Below are 16,008 nucleotides of genomic sequence, written 5' to 3'. Positions count from 1 at the left end.
TTCACAAATTTGTTGTTTAATTAGGCGTCATGCGGCGTAGAGAACCAATTCCAATTTAAAGTGTTGAAAATTCTATTGAAGATATGATACGAAACCAGATACAACTCGAAGCTGTAGCAGAAGCAGACAAGGCGTTGCAAAGGTGATACAGAGAGAGAAAAAATTTAATTATTTACACATCGATAAGCAGCAGCAGCGCTGTCAACCACAAGCAGCAGCAACAACAACGACAGCAACGATAACAACAACAACAACAAGGGCAACACGTTGTTGGGCATTGTATCTGCATCTACAGGTCGCAGCAGTAACAGATACATTTTTATCACAATCACACATGCCATATATCTCGTATTTAATGTCTTTATAAAAGGTGTGTAGCTGTGAGATACATTTACAAGCAGCTATAGAAACCAGCACAGGCAACTTGTGGCAGGCAACGGGCAGCGGGCAACGTGCAACGTGCAACAGCCACAGACAATAAACAAACAACAAGCGATCGGACCAGGACACGCAACAGCAGCCATTTCGAAATGCCATTTCATTATGGCAGAGTCGAAAGCGACCAAAGCCAACCCGAAATGGCTGACTCATCTGGCCAACAAGTTGCCGCCACCGCAGCAGCAGCAAAGGGGTTAACCAAAAGGTGGAGCAGGCATTGAATTTACGCCTGGCAACAAGTTGGTCGTCTTTTCTGCTCTAGCCGGCTCCACTAGTTCTCGGCATGCAAATTGCACTAGATGTGCGTGTGCGTGTGTGTTTGGTGTGTGTGTGTGAGTGCGCCGCTGCAATAACCGACAGCCCAGCGACACACTTTAACTCTGGACAGCGCGATGTCCGCACAGACGCACTTGGTCAGCCGCACTTGAGCACGCACGAAGGCAACCAAGTCTAGGCAACTTGGCTCGAGACATGAATGCTCTTCAAAATGATTACTATGGCATTAAAAACAGTTTAATTCTGGGCTTATAATTCCTATGCGATCTTCAGATCTAAGTAAGATCATTAGCAAGAAAGTACGGAAAGCTGAAGTTCATATATCCTTGAAGACCTACAGCTCATAGGATTTGCAGATGTGCCTGGAGAATTGTGAATTTCGTATTTGAAAAAAAAGAACATTTTCCGAAACAGTACTACGATGTTTATAAGATTTTTCTCATAAGGAGGAAGCCTAGTAAAACTAATAAATGCCGAGTTTGATCAAGATAAGTTGAAAAACCAAAAAGTTGTTTATACATTATAATAATTTTTGACGGAACATTCCCTGGACAGCCTGATATAGTGATGATGATACTATCGGAATCAGCGAGGCGAAAGGTTTTATGATGTTGCCTTTAAAACTGAGAGACTAACTGGCATTGAAAGAGCGAGAAGGACGCGACTATATCAACTTGGCTGTTGATACCGATCAAGTATATATATACATTAATGGTCACAGATGTCTACTTATAAACATTTCATGACAAAAATATAATTTATTCTACAAGGATATGTCGAGTAACAAGAATTTTGATATTTTTTACTTTTTGTAGAATTAAATTTTGCATGCAAAGTTAAATAAATAATTGCCTTTCGTGTATTATGGTAAAGATGATAGAAAGTATTTGTGTGTTGGGTTGAAAATAAGTTGAATACTGAGAAAATTCAAATTTTGACATTCAAAGATAAGAATGGAAAGTTAATGCGGCTTTCAAGAGGAGAAGGTGATGAAATAAAAAAGAGTTATAATGCTTCAGTCAAAACTAAAAGAACTAAGCCAATTACTGAGAATAATGCTCAAAAATATTTTTAAAATTAACTAGTACACGGCATATTTGGAAAATATTACCATAATATTTAAAGAGCACTGAAGAGTCCTTCAACTGAGACAGCGCAGCATATCTAAAAGCCTTGGAGTCAGGTTCAAGCCCAGATTCATATTTTTCAGTTGTCTAATTGACCTAAATGACTTGAATAAATAATCTATCAAGAACTGCTATGGTACGTTAGATTTCATACTGGACATTTTCGTGAATACAATATTCAATACATACATTCAAAAACTTATTTTCCTAAATTGCCACAAAAATAACTATTTTGTTACTATCATAAAATATTTTCCTAATAATCTTTATAATTAATGTTTGAAATCATTAATTAGAAATTTTTCCATTTCCTCCCTAATTTCTGAAACTTAGGAAAAAACCTTTTTGAGTAAATGTGCACGTTTTTGAATGAATGAAAATTGTGATTTACTCGTGAATCTAATGAATCTAAATCTAACTGTATTTAGAGTCTAGTTACAGATGATAAGGCTAGATTAAGTCCAGTTAAGATTAAAGTCAGACAATTTTATGAGTTGCTTAAGCTGTGCTAATCTTGCCGCAAAGGGTATTCAATGGCTTAACAAACCCAAACTGAGGCGGCTGTTAACTTATTTCGGCTAACGTTGCGTTCGGACAATGTGCTTTAGCCGCGGCCAGAACCAAAACCGGGCCCAGATCCAAGCCAGAACCGATAGAGTTGTACGCAGCGCTGCGGCAGTGGGCGCAGTCGCGGCAGCAGGTTTCTTATGAAGCAATAAATTTGAATCGGCTGTCGCTGACAATGTGGAGCGAGGCAAGATAACTTTCGATCCAGATATACGTATATGCATATGAATGTACATATGTATGTTGTCATGGTCTGGGGTTAAGCAAGTAAGTAAATCAACATTGAATGCCATTTGCCTGCTCTAATGCCGGGCTAAATAAATAAGCGATGCAAGCGCTCTACCTGGAGTTGGTGGCCGATACTGCGCCCAGGTAACCAGGCCGTGCAAATGCAATCTGAGCGTAATTTCCAAGACATGAGCCGGAACCAGTCGGCGATTGTGATCAAGCAACTGGTTCCCAGAGAGACAGACTCAGAGAGCGATGAGAGAGAGCCAGAGGCAGAGCCAGAGAGTGTGAGAGAGGGGGTGTAGCTGAGCTCCAGAGAGACAGCGCGTATCTGTGAGTAGCTGCTGCTGTTGCTCAAACCTGGCAGCGTTTCGCGTCAGATTCAGTAGGTTTTGGAACGCCGCTGAGCGCAGCTGCACATATTTAGAAAACGGTAATCACAGCCAAACATCAAGCTGAAGTTTTACATTACACAAAAAAAAAACACACACACACACATATACACAGTTGTAGATACAGATACATATGCAGTTACAAATGCAGCCAATACAGCTGAGGCGATTGTGTGTGCGTGTGTCTGTGTGTGTGAGCGAATAGCCCAAACAAAATTTGCAACAAAGTGTAAAAGCTCGAAACAACAATAAATATTAACAATAATAAAGGCCAACGCAACGCGCTTAAAACAAGTTTCTTGAATGTGTCAAAAGTGGCCATAAATTGTACGCGAAATGCCAAATTGGCAGCAGCAAAGGAATCACTTTCAAGAATAGCGGCCCAAAAGGCTGCAACCAGGCTAAGCTAATCTTGGTAGCGCAAAAAAAAACTACAGAAAAATGAAAAAAACGGCAGCAAAGCGCAACAGTGGCAATACACTAACCGACCCGACCCGAGCCGAACTTGGAAGCCTCTCGCTCTCGCACAGAAAAAAAAAAGAAAATACCTTAAAACCAGTTTTTTGAAAAATTTAACGAAAAAAAAGAAAAAAGCAGCCGCAGCAGCAGCAGCAAAAGAATTGAAGTTGAAATGAAGTGCCTGGCTCTCTCTCTCCCTCTGTGTATGGCGTGTGTGTGTGAGCGTGCGCTGTTTGTGTGTGCATGTGTGTGTGTGTGTGTAGGGCATGAAACATTATGTGTAACTTTCAATGCTCAGTGCTGAAGGCAGAAGCTGCTGCATTTTGAAAAAAAAGGAGTAGCTGCCGCGGCCGCTGCGCAGATGCAGATACATTTTGACTTTAATTGCAGCGTGTGTGCGACAGAGACGACTCTATGTGTGTGCGTGTGTGTGTATTGGAGATTTATGCGATATGCGCTGCTGAAACGAAAGACACACAGCTCGAATTTAAAACAACAGCAACAAACACGACAAATTTGCATATAAACAAAAGCGCCAAAGAATTTCGTAGCTAAGAAACTCAAAAAAAAAAAACAAAATTTGAAAGAAATGGAAAAAAAAGAAAACAAAAGCCAAACAGAACCTGATCTCGATCTTATATGATCGAATTCGAATTCGAGTCGTTAGCTCATATATGTACATATGTATATATGTAGCTGAGGACTATACAAAAGCTTTGACTTTCAAGTGTGTGCACAGAGAGATTTGTATATATATATATATATATATATAGCGTATAGTTTTTATGCAGACATATAAACAGACTTGCCTCAAAGTGAAATTTATGCGTGGGTTGACAAAAGCTTTAACCAGAGCCACAATTTACCGGTTCTGCTGGTGGCCCAAGACTCGCTTTGAGGCCATTCAACTTGTGTGTGTGTGTGTGCACAGAAGACAAAGATTAGATTAGATTGTGCCACAAAATAAATAAATAGTTAAAGAAACAAAAAAAAAAACAGATCTATCTATGCCTGACTTTCGGGCCTCAGACGTAGAGAGAGCGAACACTTACCTAATTGTAAGTGCGGCTTGTAGTATGCCGATAAGAGGCAGCCAGCGGAAATGTGTGCTGTAGTCGTGCATCATCATTTCAAATATGTCACGTTGTGTGTTGCGCCAGATAACGCAGAACTTAGACGCACACACACCGAGATACACAATAAATATATGTATACACACACACAGTTACACCATATAAATTTCCACATTACAGCCTGTTGTCAGCGTCTAATTGCATAATAGGCAACTATAAACATAAATGTTTCCTCTTATTTACAGCTTAGCTGACAACAATAACAACAACATCAATTAGCAATAACAATTTAAAGAAGAAGCAGAAGAAGAAGAAGCAGCTAGCATCATGGCAGTCTTTGGCATGGTCTCGGCTGTGTCCAGCTTTATCAAGATACGCTATCTGCTGGACAAGGCGGTCATCGATAATATGGTCTTTCGCTGTCATTATAGGATTACCACAGCCATACTTTTCACCTGTTGCATTATTGTTACGGCCAACAATTTGATTGGTAAGTGCTTTTTTTTTTGTTATTTTCTTAAGCACGACTCGAGTTCGATACCTGTGAAAATTAGTGCAGTCTATGCAAATGTGTTAGCCATGCATTTGGCCATATTTGTGCATACATATTACACCAAATGCGCCAATGCAGCAGAAAGAGTTAACAAAAGAACTAAAAAGACTGTGACGGCAATACACGACTGCCCCGTACTCTGTACCAAATGTAAACTGGGACACTGAGAACACAAGAATATTAAGAAGATAGTTCAGATCATAATAGTGTGAAATATTCTGCGCTTAGTGTAAAAACAGCTGAGAACAGTATAGTATAAAGCTGGTATAGTTCATATCTTAACACTGAGAAATATTCTGTACCCAGTGTAAAAACAGCTGAAAACAGAAGGGAAGACAGCTGGTAGTTAATATTTTACGATCGTACCCACTACGATCCGTACCCAGTGTAAAAGCAGCTGAAAACAGCAGAGTATAAAGCAGGTAGTTCATATCTTGGCACTGAGAGATATTCTGTACCCAGTGTAAAAACAGCTGAAAAGTGAAGTAAAAAAATTTTACATTGTATTTCGTGCCTACACAATACTCTGTTCTCAGCTACGAATTTTTGACTCTGAAAATGTAACTCAAAATCAGTGAATTTTAAACTTGGTAAATAGAGATTTTTTTTGCGCTAAGACTCTTGACTCTGGAAAATGTTTATCAGGAAGCGTAGAAAATCATAGCTCGAAAACTGTACAAACTGTGCGCAAACAAAACTTTAACACAAACTATTCCATGTTTAAACAAGTATACATCTAGACTCACACGTCATTGCCCAAAACCGAATATACCCCGCTTGCCTTTTGTAAGTAGTGTAGAAAGCACCTTAGTGCTTATTGAATTTTGAAACCCATTTGAGCTTGCCCAATACTCAATGGTCCGCAAATGCCTGTGGCACGTTCATCAGATTTCAGACGAACACTCAAATGACTCGAATGAGTCAAATGAGTACAATGTGAGTCACAGCGGGTGGTTGCGTGTCGTGGCTGTGTGAAGATCCATGTAGCGGTCCGAAATAAATGAAACAAGCCAGACAACAAGCTTTTTCGTGTGGCCAGCCACAGCAGCACGTCTGAGCCCGTTTGTGGAGTTGATTTATGGCCAAAAGACGCAGCCAGAGCCAATGTTTGTGCATTTAAAAGAAGCGCTCCAAACGTATATGGTGCCAATATAAATATTGACAATTGAGTTCTAGGAAACTTCATACAAACCCTAAAGCACCGCGCACCCCTCCCCCTTCATCAACATTAGCTAGTTGTTTACGCAAGAGCAAAAGAGAGAGAGGGAGAGAGAGAGAGAGAGAGAGGGAAGAGGAGAGCGCGCGCATGGTTCTAGCTGGGCCGGCACACCCATCATCAGGTTGTCAGCGCCCACAGAGAACATTCCTCTATGACCAGGGTTAGAGATTTAGATTGGCTTAATGCCACTTGACGTTGATGAACGACATTTGACTGCACTGAATTGAAATGGAATGAGGAATACAAGTGCATTTGATTTAGATGTACACAGAGGGAGGTCACCGGCTCAAATCCCCAATTCGCCTAGCACAAAAAACTAATTCATACTATTATTATTGTAAGTATATTATATAGCTACAAACAATCAAGCAAAATTTTTGATTAGCACTGGCAACTATGGCCGTCTGCAAAGATAAGGCCTGGGATTCGAGCCCGGAACTTCCTTGTTCAGCTGTTAGTCATATACTGGGTCCACGCATCTACTAAGGACTGCATTTGATTATTGTTAGTAGAGCTTAAAGTTACAAGCTATCAATCCATTTGGTACTGTGAACTTCGATTACCACATGACTAGTCTGGGATTTGAGCCCGAAAAGCTGCCTTTTCTTTTCCAGCTGCCTATTTATATATCATTAATATGCACTTGCAGGTGATCCGATTAGCTGCATCAACGATGGCTCTATACCCATGCATGTGATCAACACATTCTGCTGGATAACATATACCTTCACGATACCCGGTCAACAGCATAGGCAAATCGGCACCGATGTCGCCGGCCATGGTCTGGGCAACGAGTATGGCCAGGAGAAGCGCTATCATAGCTACTATCAATGGGTGCCCTTTGTGCTGTTCTTTCAGGTAACTCTGCAAGTCCTGAGACCTAAATTGACATTCTTGACTAAATTCGTTCTATTTTTTAGGGTCTAATGTTCTATGTGCCCCATTGGATCTGGAAGAATATGGAGGATGGTAAAATACGAATGATAACTGATGGCTTGCGCGGCATGATCTCAGTGCCGGAGGATTATCGAAAGGATCGACAGGATCGCATCATTAAATACTTTATGGAAAGTCTTAACACGCACAATGGCTACTCGTTCGCGTATTTCTTCTGCGAGGTGTTGAACTTTGTCAATGTGATCGTCAATATCTTTATGGTGGATAAGTTTCTGGGCGGTGCTTTTATGTCCTATGGTACGGATGTCGTCAAGTTCTCCAATATGGATCAGAATATGCGTTTCGATCCCATGATTGAGATCTTTCCCAGGCTGACCAAGTGTACATTCCGTAAGTTTGGTCCAAGTGGTTCCCTACAGAAACACGATACACTCTGTGTGCTAGCTCTGAATATACTCAATGAGAAGATCTATATATTCCTGTGGTAAGATCAGTTACACAAGCTAATCGAGTATGTTTCTTAATGGAGTTCTTATTGCAACAGGTTCTGGTTCATTATATTGGCCACAATCTCGGGCGTGGCTGTGCTCTATTCCCTGGTGGTTATCATGATGCCCACCACACGCGAGACGATCATCAAGCGCTCCTATCGCTCGGGTCAGCGCAAGGAAATTGCCGGACTAGTGCGGAGTTTGGAGGTGCGTTGCGACTATAAACTATGTGATATATATATCTTAAATCCTTTTGTTGCTTTTTGCTGCAGATTGGCGACTTCTTGATCTTGCACTTCCTTAGCCAGAACCTGAGCACACGATCGTACGGCGACATGCTGCAACAGTTGTGCGGCTTGATGGCCGCCTCGCGCACACCCTCTGCCCCCTCGACGCTGGAAATGAATCCCATTAGCCATTCAATTTATCCGCCCGCCGAGCTGTTCGGCGGCAAGGAGACCGAGACATAGGCGCTATAGCAACTATTTGGCGCTAATATACAATTTCAATGATTTCTCAATAATATTTTGTAGCCAGAGATGTGACCAATTCGAAGGTGTTTTTTTCGTAGTAGGTGTTCTAGGCTTTTAGGCTTTCTAATATAATATACTAATATATATGTATGTACATCTCTAAGACTGTTTTTAAGTGGAAACATGGAATTTGAGGAAACGTCAGAAAAAAACAAAACGAAACAAATATAAAAAAACAAAAAGAATTCTTTAGCAAAATTTTAACGCCTATATAAAACAAAAGCCCTTAGACACACACTTAGAGAGAGAAAGAGAGAGAGTATGAGAAAGTGCAAGTTAAATGAAAGAAAGAGAGAGATAGAGAGAGAGACACTCAAACACACATACACACACACACACACACACTCACAGGCAGACCGTGCAATTTGTAGGTTGGATTTGTGGAACGATAATGAATATTAATTATCCGATATATGCTTATACTACTACCTAATACAAAATTGTATCCGTAGTATAAAGTTAACAATGATGCGCCATTTAAATATATACAATTTAGTTTACCGCTTAGCTCTATAGTTATTTGCTCTTTGATCAAGCCAAGATCGCAGCTCACGAAACGTTGATCCATATATATATATATATATATATATATGATCTATATATATATATACACAGAAGAGACATACTTGCAACTAAATTGTAGTAATCGAATGATAAACAACAACATCAACAACAAATTATAAAAAAAAAAAACAGCAAAATGCTCTCGCTATTTTTGTCTTAACGTTTAGTATACACGCATATGTATGTAATTTTAAGCAATTTTGTTTATAACAAAATTATTGTGATTATTGCTAGAAAAGAACACATTTTACATAAAAAGAAAACAAACTATCTAAGTTTTAAATTGTAATAAATATGAAATACGAGTCTATTCAATTTCAGTCTAATTTGATACGTTTTCAGTTTGAAAAGCTAAAGACCATTTTAGAAAAGAAGGGTTTCCTATATACCTGATACCAGAGAGGCTGAAAATACTTGTTGATCTGTGGGTGAGCTTAGAATTCTTGGAATTTAACAATCCATCGGATAAATTGTAACTTTAAATTAACTCAGGAACGGCTTAGAGTAAGATATAGGAAACTTTATAATCTGTGGACTTGTATCTAGGAATTTGTTCTACCGAAGCCGTTTATCTGATTAATTTTCAGTCTGAACAATTAAAGATACAGTTTTAACTATATATCTCAAATTGGGCAGGCTTATAATATCTGTATATGCAATTGAAAGAAGACGTCTACCTATATAGAACTTTAAATTTATTTGATTAAGACAATCCACTTGATTTAAAATTGTTTACCGATATCTGTTTGTTGAGATCGATTTTGTGGAGGAAAAAACTCATTTGGATATATGTATCTATTTAAAAATGATTCTTTGTTTGCCAATGACTTATCAGAATTGGGCAACATTAGGGTGAGGCACTAGCCCGCATTATAGAGCCCCTCTTAAAATGTACTATATAAATAGATGAAATACACATTTTAAGGGGCATGACGTAATTTGAATAGTTAAAATTTGTCTTGACTCTGCTTTACTAAAATATTGCATAACTATGTGTATATATGTATGTATATGTATATACTCATGAGTCTCTCAGTATTGATTAACATTTAAAAACAAAGGGGAATATGTATATGTATGGCATATTTATATAACTTTAAGGAACCAGTTGAGATTGTGTTACTAAGCGGGAACTGGAAATGTTGATCTTGAAACCCCAAACTGAACCTAAACGTTGATAGCAGCTGAAATCTCAGGGTGCCTCGTAACTTTATGGGTTTAGTACAGAAGTCGTTCGCATATAAGAATCGCGCCAAAGGTTATTTTACTGTCGAAAAATGTCAATTTCTAGTAGAACTTTTTACTATATTAATTGCAATGGATTTTTAAGAATTAAATGTAAGCAAATTTGTTTAAATTATAATTTTGGCGATAGTTTTTTTTTGAGTTCCAACATTCGAGCGACTACTGTACTATACTATTAAGCATATCTTTGAATAATTGCAGCTCCTTGACTTACCGATTGCCCCAATCAATTTTGGATACCACAACCATTTGCAGCTCAGTCGTTTGATCCTGTGTCATGGTCGCGCCTAGAAGCTCGCGGCGACTCTCCAAAATGGAGTACATAACTTTGCGCAGCGTCTGAAACTTGTACGCCTCGCGATCCTGTCCAGGAAAGTGTCAATTAAGAAATGATCCCACATTTATCTACAGGCACTTACCACATAGAGGCGCTTCCAGATCTCTGACCATTCGCGCAGCACTTGGGTGCACTCGGCAACGACAGGATCGATTTTCGACAGATCCTTGATGTGTATGTAGGTCTTGGGGAAGATGCCAACGGCACGCGATCTGCGCGGACAGGAGCCGCGAAACCAGTGCCTGCACTCCTCAACAATATCCACAGAGTCGCCAACATCCAGGGGCAGGCCAAAGCGCACGTCGCCATGCCAGTTGTGTATGGCTGGAAAAAAAAATGGAGAATGAGATGGAATAAATCTTAGATGCGATGGTAACAACCAGTTGCGCGTTGGCCATGACATTGCCCGGGAGATGGGGCAGAAGACACCAGGCAACAGTCAGGCGATTGCAGGCAATTAAAGTGCCTCCATGAGTGGCTACTTGAGCATGCCACGAGTGGCACAACAACAATAAATACTTCAACTATAAATAGGCAAATGGCTTTGGAAACAAAATACTCATGCATATAGGGGGTGTATGTCTCTCAAAGAGCTGCCAGCCAGGCAGCCTGGCAGCCAGGCAGCAGCAACAATAACACAACATCAACTGCCACAAGCAGCACTTGGCACTTGGGCACGCCAGCAATTGAACACTTTGCTTGCAACCAATGAACAATAAAGAGCGACCGATTCAGCTGGAGCCGAAGCTGCAGCTGAAGCTTCGGCCAGGGAAGCTGCTGATAAGTAGACATATAAATCCGCAACGTGGCCGCCATGCCAGCCAATTACAAATGCGAGGCACGCACTGGAGTCCGGCCGGCGCCGCAAGAGCATGTTGCTCTCCGCTGCCAGGGAAGCGGGGCTGTAGGTGTGTGTGTAGGTGTATGCAAGTGTGTGTGTGTGTGTGTGTGTGTGTTTGCGCACGCTGAAAGACAAACGAGCGAGCACGGCCTTAGCATATCAACGAAAGGAGCTAATAAAACGCACAACCAGGCATAAGACAGAGCGTAGAGAGCGGACGGTGTAGAATGGGGAGGGGGGCATACTTGAATGTATGTAAGTGCTATATGGCTGTCTGTCTGCCTGTCTGTTAGTCTGTCTGTCAAATGAAATGCTTCAATGCGATGAAAATGGGCAAACTGCTTCCTGTTGTTGTTGCTGCTGTTATACCACGTAGCCTTTAAAAAGTGAGTGAAACCGGGTATAATAACTATTGCAAAATCAACGATACTTTGAGTTGAGCTGAACGTCGAGCTTATTCGAACTGTTGATGCATGTGTCTGTTAATCTTTGATAGCACGTTTTTTGTAACTTATCCGATTGACTTCTAATCAATTTTTAAATATCTAAGGACATTTTCATTACAGTTTCCTCGGTCGGGGAATGGATGAAAAATTAATCTCTAAATTAAAAGAAAAAAAGTGCTGGGTAATACCCGCTAGCATCGTATATATTACTGATTTCAAACTTTTAAAATCTTTCACTATTTTCTGCATACGACTCCTTAAGCTTTTTATTTCTAACACTATCATATTTTCGATAACTACCATTTCGTCATTCCTACCATATCGATAAGTATCGATTTTCAATCTTTCTTTATTGAGAATATATCATCGAAAGCTAGGTTCACAGAGGTTTATAATCCTAACATATAAAATTTGTTTTGGGCTTACTTTATTTGTGGTATATGTTTCCGCTCTTAACAATTATGTAAATGATGCAAAAATGGTAAAGTTATAAAAAACTTTTCTATAAGCGCAAGAATTTGGGTATAATGGAATCATGGAATAAAATGTAATTTGTCGAGTTTTATATTTACAAACATGGCTGGAAATATTCGATTTTGCCTGTGCGACGTTTTTTCTCTGTGATTCAACACGAATATGTGTTGGGACACAGAGTATTTTTTGGTCGAGCAACATTAAATTGTAACTAATGTTGGGCTGTTGCTGCTGTGCATTATGATTGCGGCGTCTTCGTCTGCGTCTTCCTGCTTCAGCATTTTCGTGGCTGCCGCGTTACTTTTGCAACTGGCTGGAGCCGCCTGTGGCTGGAGTCGGTGCCGGATTTAAATGGATTTCAAGCTGCTAAATAGCTAAAATTTTATAATTTAAATGGATGCGGCAGCGAGGGCGATGGAGGGCGGCTTGGATTTAAGCTTCGGCTTGAGGCACTTCAACTTGCGCAAGCAAACACTCAAGCAAATGAGCACACACACACACACTACACGAACACACACACACACTCGCTGACATATGTACGCAGTGGCAGTTACAGGCAGGCACAGTGCCAACCGTCGCACTATTTAGGTCAGTCACATTAGACAGGCGTCGGGCTGGCAAGCAGCTAGCCAACGCCCCGCCCTACGACGACTGCATATGTACATCTATATATACACACACACACAATTTTAAACATATATATTTAAATAAACAGCCCATCCACCCACCCACAAGCATCCGGCTTTAGAGCCATGCATAATTCTAATGAGCATTTTTTAGCCGCCGCTTAGACATCAACGCGCATTTAATGAAAATGCGGAAAAATTTTAATATTTCATAGCCTGAAATAGTTGAGAACGGCGCCAGCGCATATAAGAGTGGAGTGGAGAGTGGAGAGGGGAGAGGGGAGTGGAGGGTAGGGCAGATAATTACCGTTGCCCTTTAATTGCGCTTTTGATAAAGTACTTTAGGTCCACAACAAATGGGATTTGCCAGAGTTTTACTTTGTTCCCCAAAAACAAAGCATAAAGAAAAGATAAAGACAAGAGGGACTGAGGGATGGAGAGAGCAAAGAGAGAGGGATAGAACGAGCAAGACAGTCCAACAAGTCCGCAATGTCAACAAACGTATTTAAATAAAAAAGTCGTTAAGCCAAGTGGACGCAAAAACAAAGATGAAGAAAACGACACCAAAGGAAGAGGAGCCAACGGCAGCGGCAGTTGGAAAATAATTTTAAATTAAATAAAAGAGCTGGCTGCATTAGCGCAATGAGCGCCTCAGACATGCATTTTCTCTCAAAGCACGAAACCCCTTTATTACGTACATATCTGTAATGCATATACGTATACATGTATGTATATACATACGTATATGAACATAAGCACTTCTATAAAATTACAGCCCAGGTTCTCTCTCTCCTTCTCTCTCTCTTCCTGTCTCTCTTTCTGAAAACAAAACAGCAAAAGGCATCTTGTACGTCAGTTTTTGCTACAACGTCATCAAATGGATTAAAAGCAGCACAAAATAAACTATAAGAAAAAGCGATAAATAGATACCCTTTTCTTGTGGTAACTGCTTTTTCATATATAAATTCACCTTAAATTCTATCTTGGCTTGCATTCTATAAATGTTTTTAATATTACAATATTCTTATGAATTAAATATGGAAATTAATGTGACTATGAAACATCAAATGAACATGAATATGAATAGGTTGCCAATATAAATTTAAATATGAAACTTTACATACTTTATAGCGACCTTAAAAGCTATTTAATAAATAAAATATCTAACTTAAACATACTTTATATATAAATGAAATCAAATATGTACAGGTAGGTCCATATGAACATGAACATGAATATGTTTGGCAATATGAAAAGGATTATGAATGAATTACCCGGTGACACAATAAATCAAATGAATAATGCCGAAAATGCAAGTCATGTCAACTTCATTGTTCGAATTGTCACCTCGCGTAAATTATTATATAGCACAAACAACATCTGTTTTATAATATTACAAAATAAACACATACTTTTTTAAATTTAAACTACAAAAAATCGTGTCTTCACGGAGTTTGATCTTTAAACTTCTAGTCGACATATGACACCATTGCAGTAGACAAAGCAAACAAAACAAAAGAACAATTTAAATTATTACTGTCAAAACACATTAATTTTAAATTTCTTTGTTTTTTTATTTTTATTATTATTGCATTTTTCTTGGTGAATAATATAACAAATTGAATAAACAAATCTAAAAACGGAATAAAAGTGAAATTTGGACCGACAACCTGCCGTTTGTTTGGAATGCACATTTTTATGACTGGGTTATTTTTAATGTTTCTGCTACAAACTTTGTTTTTTAAAAATAACCCCGTTCTCCGTCCTTCTCGGGGGTTCGAGCCTTAAAGCTTTTTGCTCGGTTTTTCGGAGCTTACTTAATCAACTGTAAATCAAAATATGAATATGAATGTGAGTAGGCCAAAAAAACGGCAAATGTCAAGAGGCAGTCAAGCATAGCCGAAAGGGTTTCAGTGTAAAGGGTATACAATGCAAGGCATGCGAATAATAGCACTGGGAGCTGGCAGGCCACAAAGGAGAATCTTCACACTTGACCCTTGTGCGCGCTGAGGGCTCAAGAATTTAATTAATTAATTGTGTTGTTTCGCACACAGTTAAGTCATGTGGCAAGGGCGGGGCAGTTGTTCTAGTCTAAAGGGAGCTGATAAATGGGTCAAGCAGCTACCAGAGGGGCTCAGCGCAGAGAGTAGAACAGAAAGTGATTAAAAGCTATACCAAACCCATTCGCACACATTTAGTAGGCTATTACACATGCTGAAGATAGTTTTCCACGCACTTATAAACAACCGAAGTGCTGAAAGCTGAAATTACAAATAAATAACATTACGCTGGGCATAAAGTTATCTAGCTGCGATTCATATGTATATCAATCCATTGATGTGAGCCACGCCCACAGGAAACGTGTCCTCAATGTCAATCAGATGTCATTAGACGACGCACTAAATGCTGGAGTTGGCCACGGAATGCGCAATACTTTAACAAAACAGTTGTGAGCTACTTTTCCTCTCCCGTTGAGTAGCAAATCAAATGTAAAATTCTTGCTCAACGATCTTCATTCTCTGGTTGACGAGCAGCTTTTCATTACTGCATCTGACATCATGTTTTCCTACGGACACACGAGCACACACACACACACACACACACACACACACACACACACATGCGCGCACAAATATGTATGCAAACACATACTCAAGCAGAACTTATATGAGAACGTGTTAGCATGTTGCTGAAACGAGCAACATGCAGTTCTATACCCTTTGCTTAGAGGGTATATTTGTTTGGTATATAAATAAGTTGTTTTGTAAGAAAAGAAAATCTTTATAGAAACGAACCTTTGCACTGACAGACAGAGTCTAGCTTAGCTTTTACTGGAATGTTGAAGATTACGCTTTTAATAAATCCACCCATATGGGTGGAAAACAGATGAAAAATCCTTTAATTAAAACTGTTGTGCAACTGTCAAACGCCCTTTAACCTTTTTTCAAACCTAAAATTCACTGCAAGGGGCAGAAATTATATGGAGAACGGATTATTTGATTTATACAAGTATAGCTTGTTTATATAGTATTAATTGAGATCAATTATTTTATGGAAATAAACAAGTTCAGTCAGTTCATTCCGTTTTCTCGTGTCTCGACAAATGCTTCTATACTTAAAATAATTTTGGGTTATGAAATTTAACTGCTCCATTTATTTTGCACTTTCAAAAGTTGACAGGGCATCTGTTAGTCAGTTCTAACATTTCCGCATGTTTTTTAA

The 16,008-nt window shown here is 39.4% G+C and overlaps 2 protein-coding genes across 2 annotated transcripts in view; one reads left to right on the top strand and one right to left on the bottom strand.

The window, feature by feature from the left end:
* The window catches only part of spg (dedicator of cytokinesis spg), a 33,630-nt gene that overhangs the window by 11,984 nt on the left and 5,638 nt on the right, over positions 1–16,008 (bottom strand). Inside the window, exons 2-3 of the mRNA XM_064696974.1 lie at positions 10,482–10,723; positions 10,277–10,425 (exon numbers count right to left, since the gene is read on the bottom strand). Of these exons, the coding sequence (XP_064553044.1) occupies positions 10,277–10,425; positions 10,482–10,723 (391 nt within the window). The remainder of the gene's footprint in view (positions 1–10,276; positions 10,426–10,481; positions 10,724–16,008) is intronic.
* Positions 3,005–8,991, top strand: Inx3 (innexin 3). Its single transcript, XM_064696873.1, has 6 exons — positions 3,005–3,069; positions 4,806–5,050; positions 6,982–7,190; positions 7,253–7,713; positions 7,774–7,927; positions 7,993–8,991. The coding sequence occupies exons 2-6, from the start codon at positions 4,888–4,890 to the stop codon at positions 8,188–8,190; spliced, it is 1,185 nt and encodes a 394-aa protein (XP_064552943.1). The 5' UTR covers positions 3,005–3,069; positions 4,806–4,887; the 3' UTR covers positions 8,191–8,991.

Source organism: Drosophila montana, unplaced genomic scaffold (assembly GCF_035044405.1).
Source record: "Drosophila montana isolate Dmon_TW-CO22-7 unplaced genomic scaffold, ASM3504440v1 contig_3848_1, whole genome shotgun sequence".
Taxonomy (NCBI): domain Eukaryota; kingdom Metazoa; phylum Arthropoda; class Insecta; order Diptera; family Drosophilidae; genus Drosophila; species Drosophila montana.
This window is presented reverse-complemented; position numbering and strand designations above follow the sequence as displayed.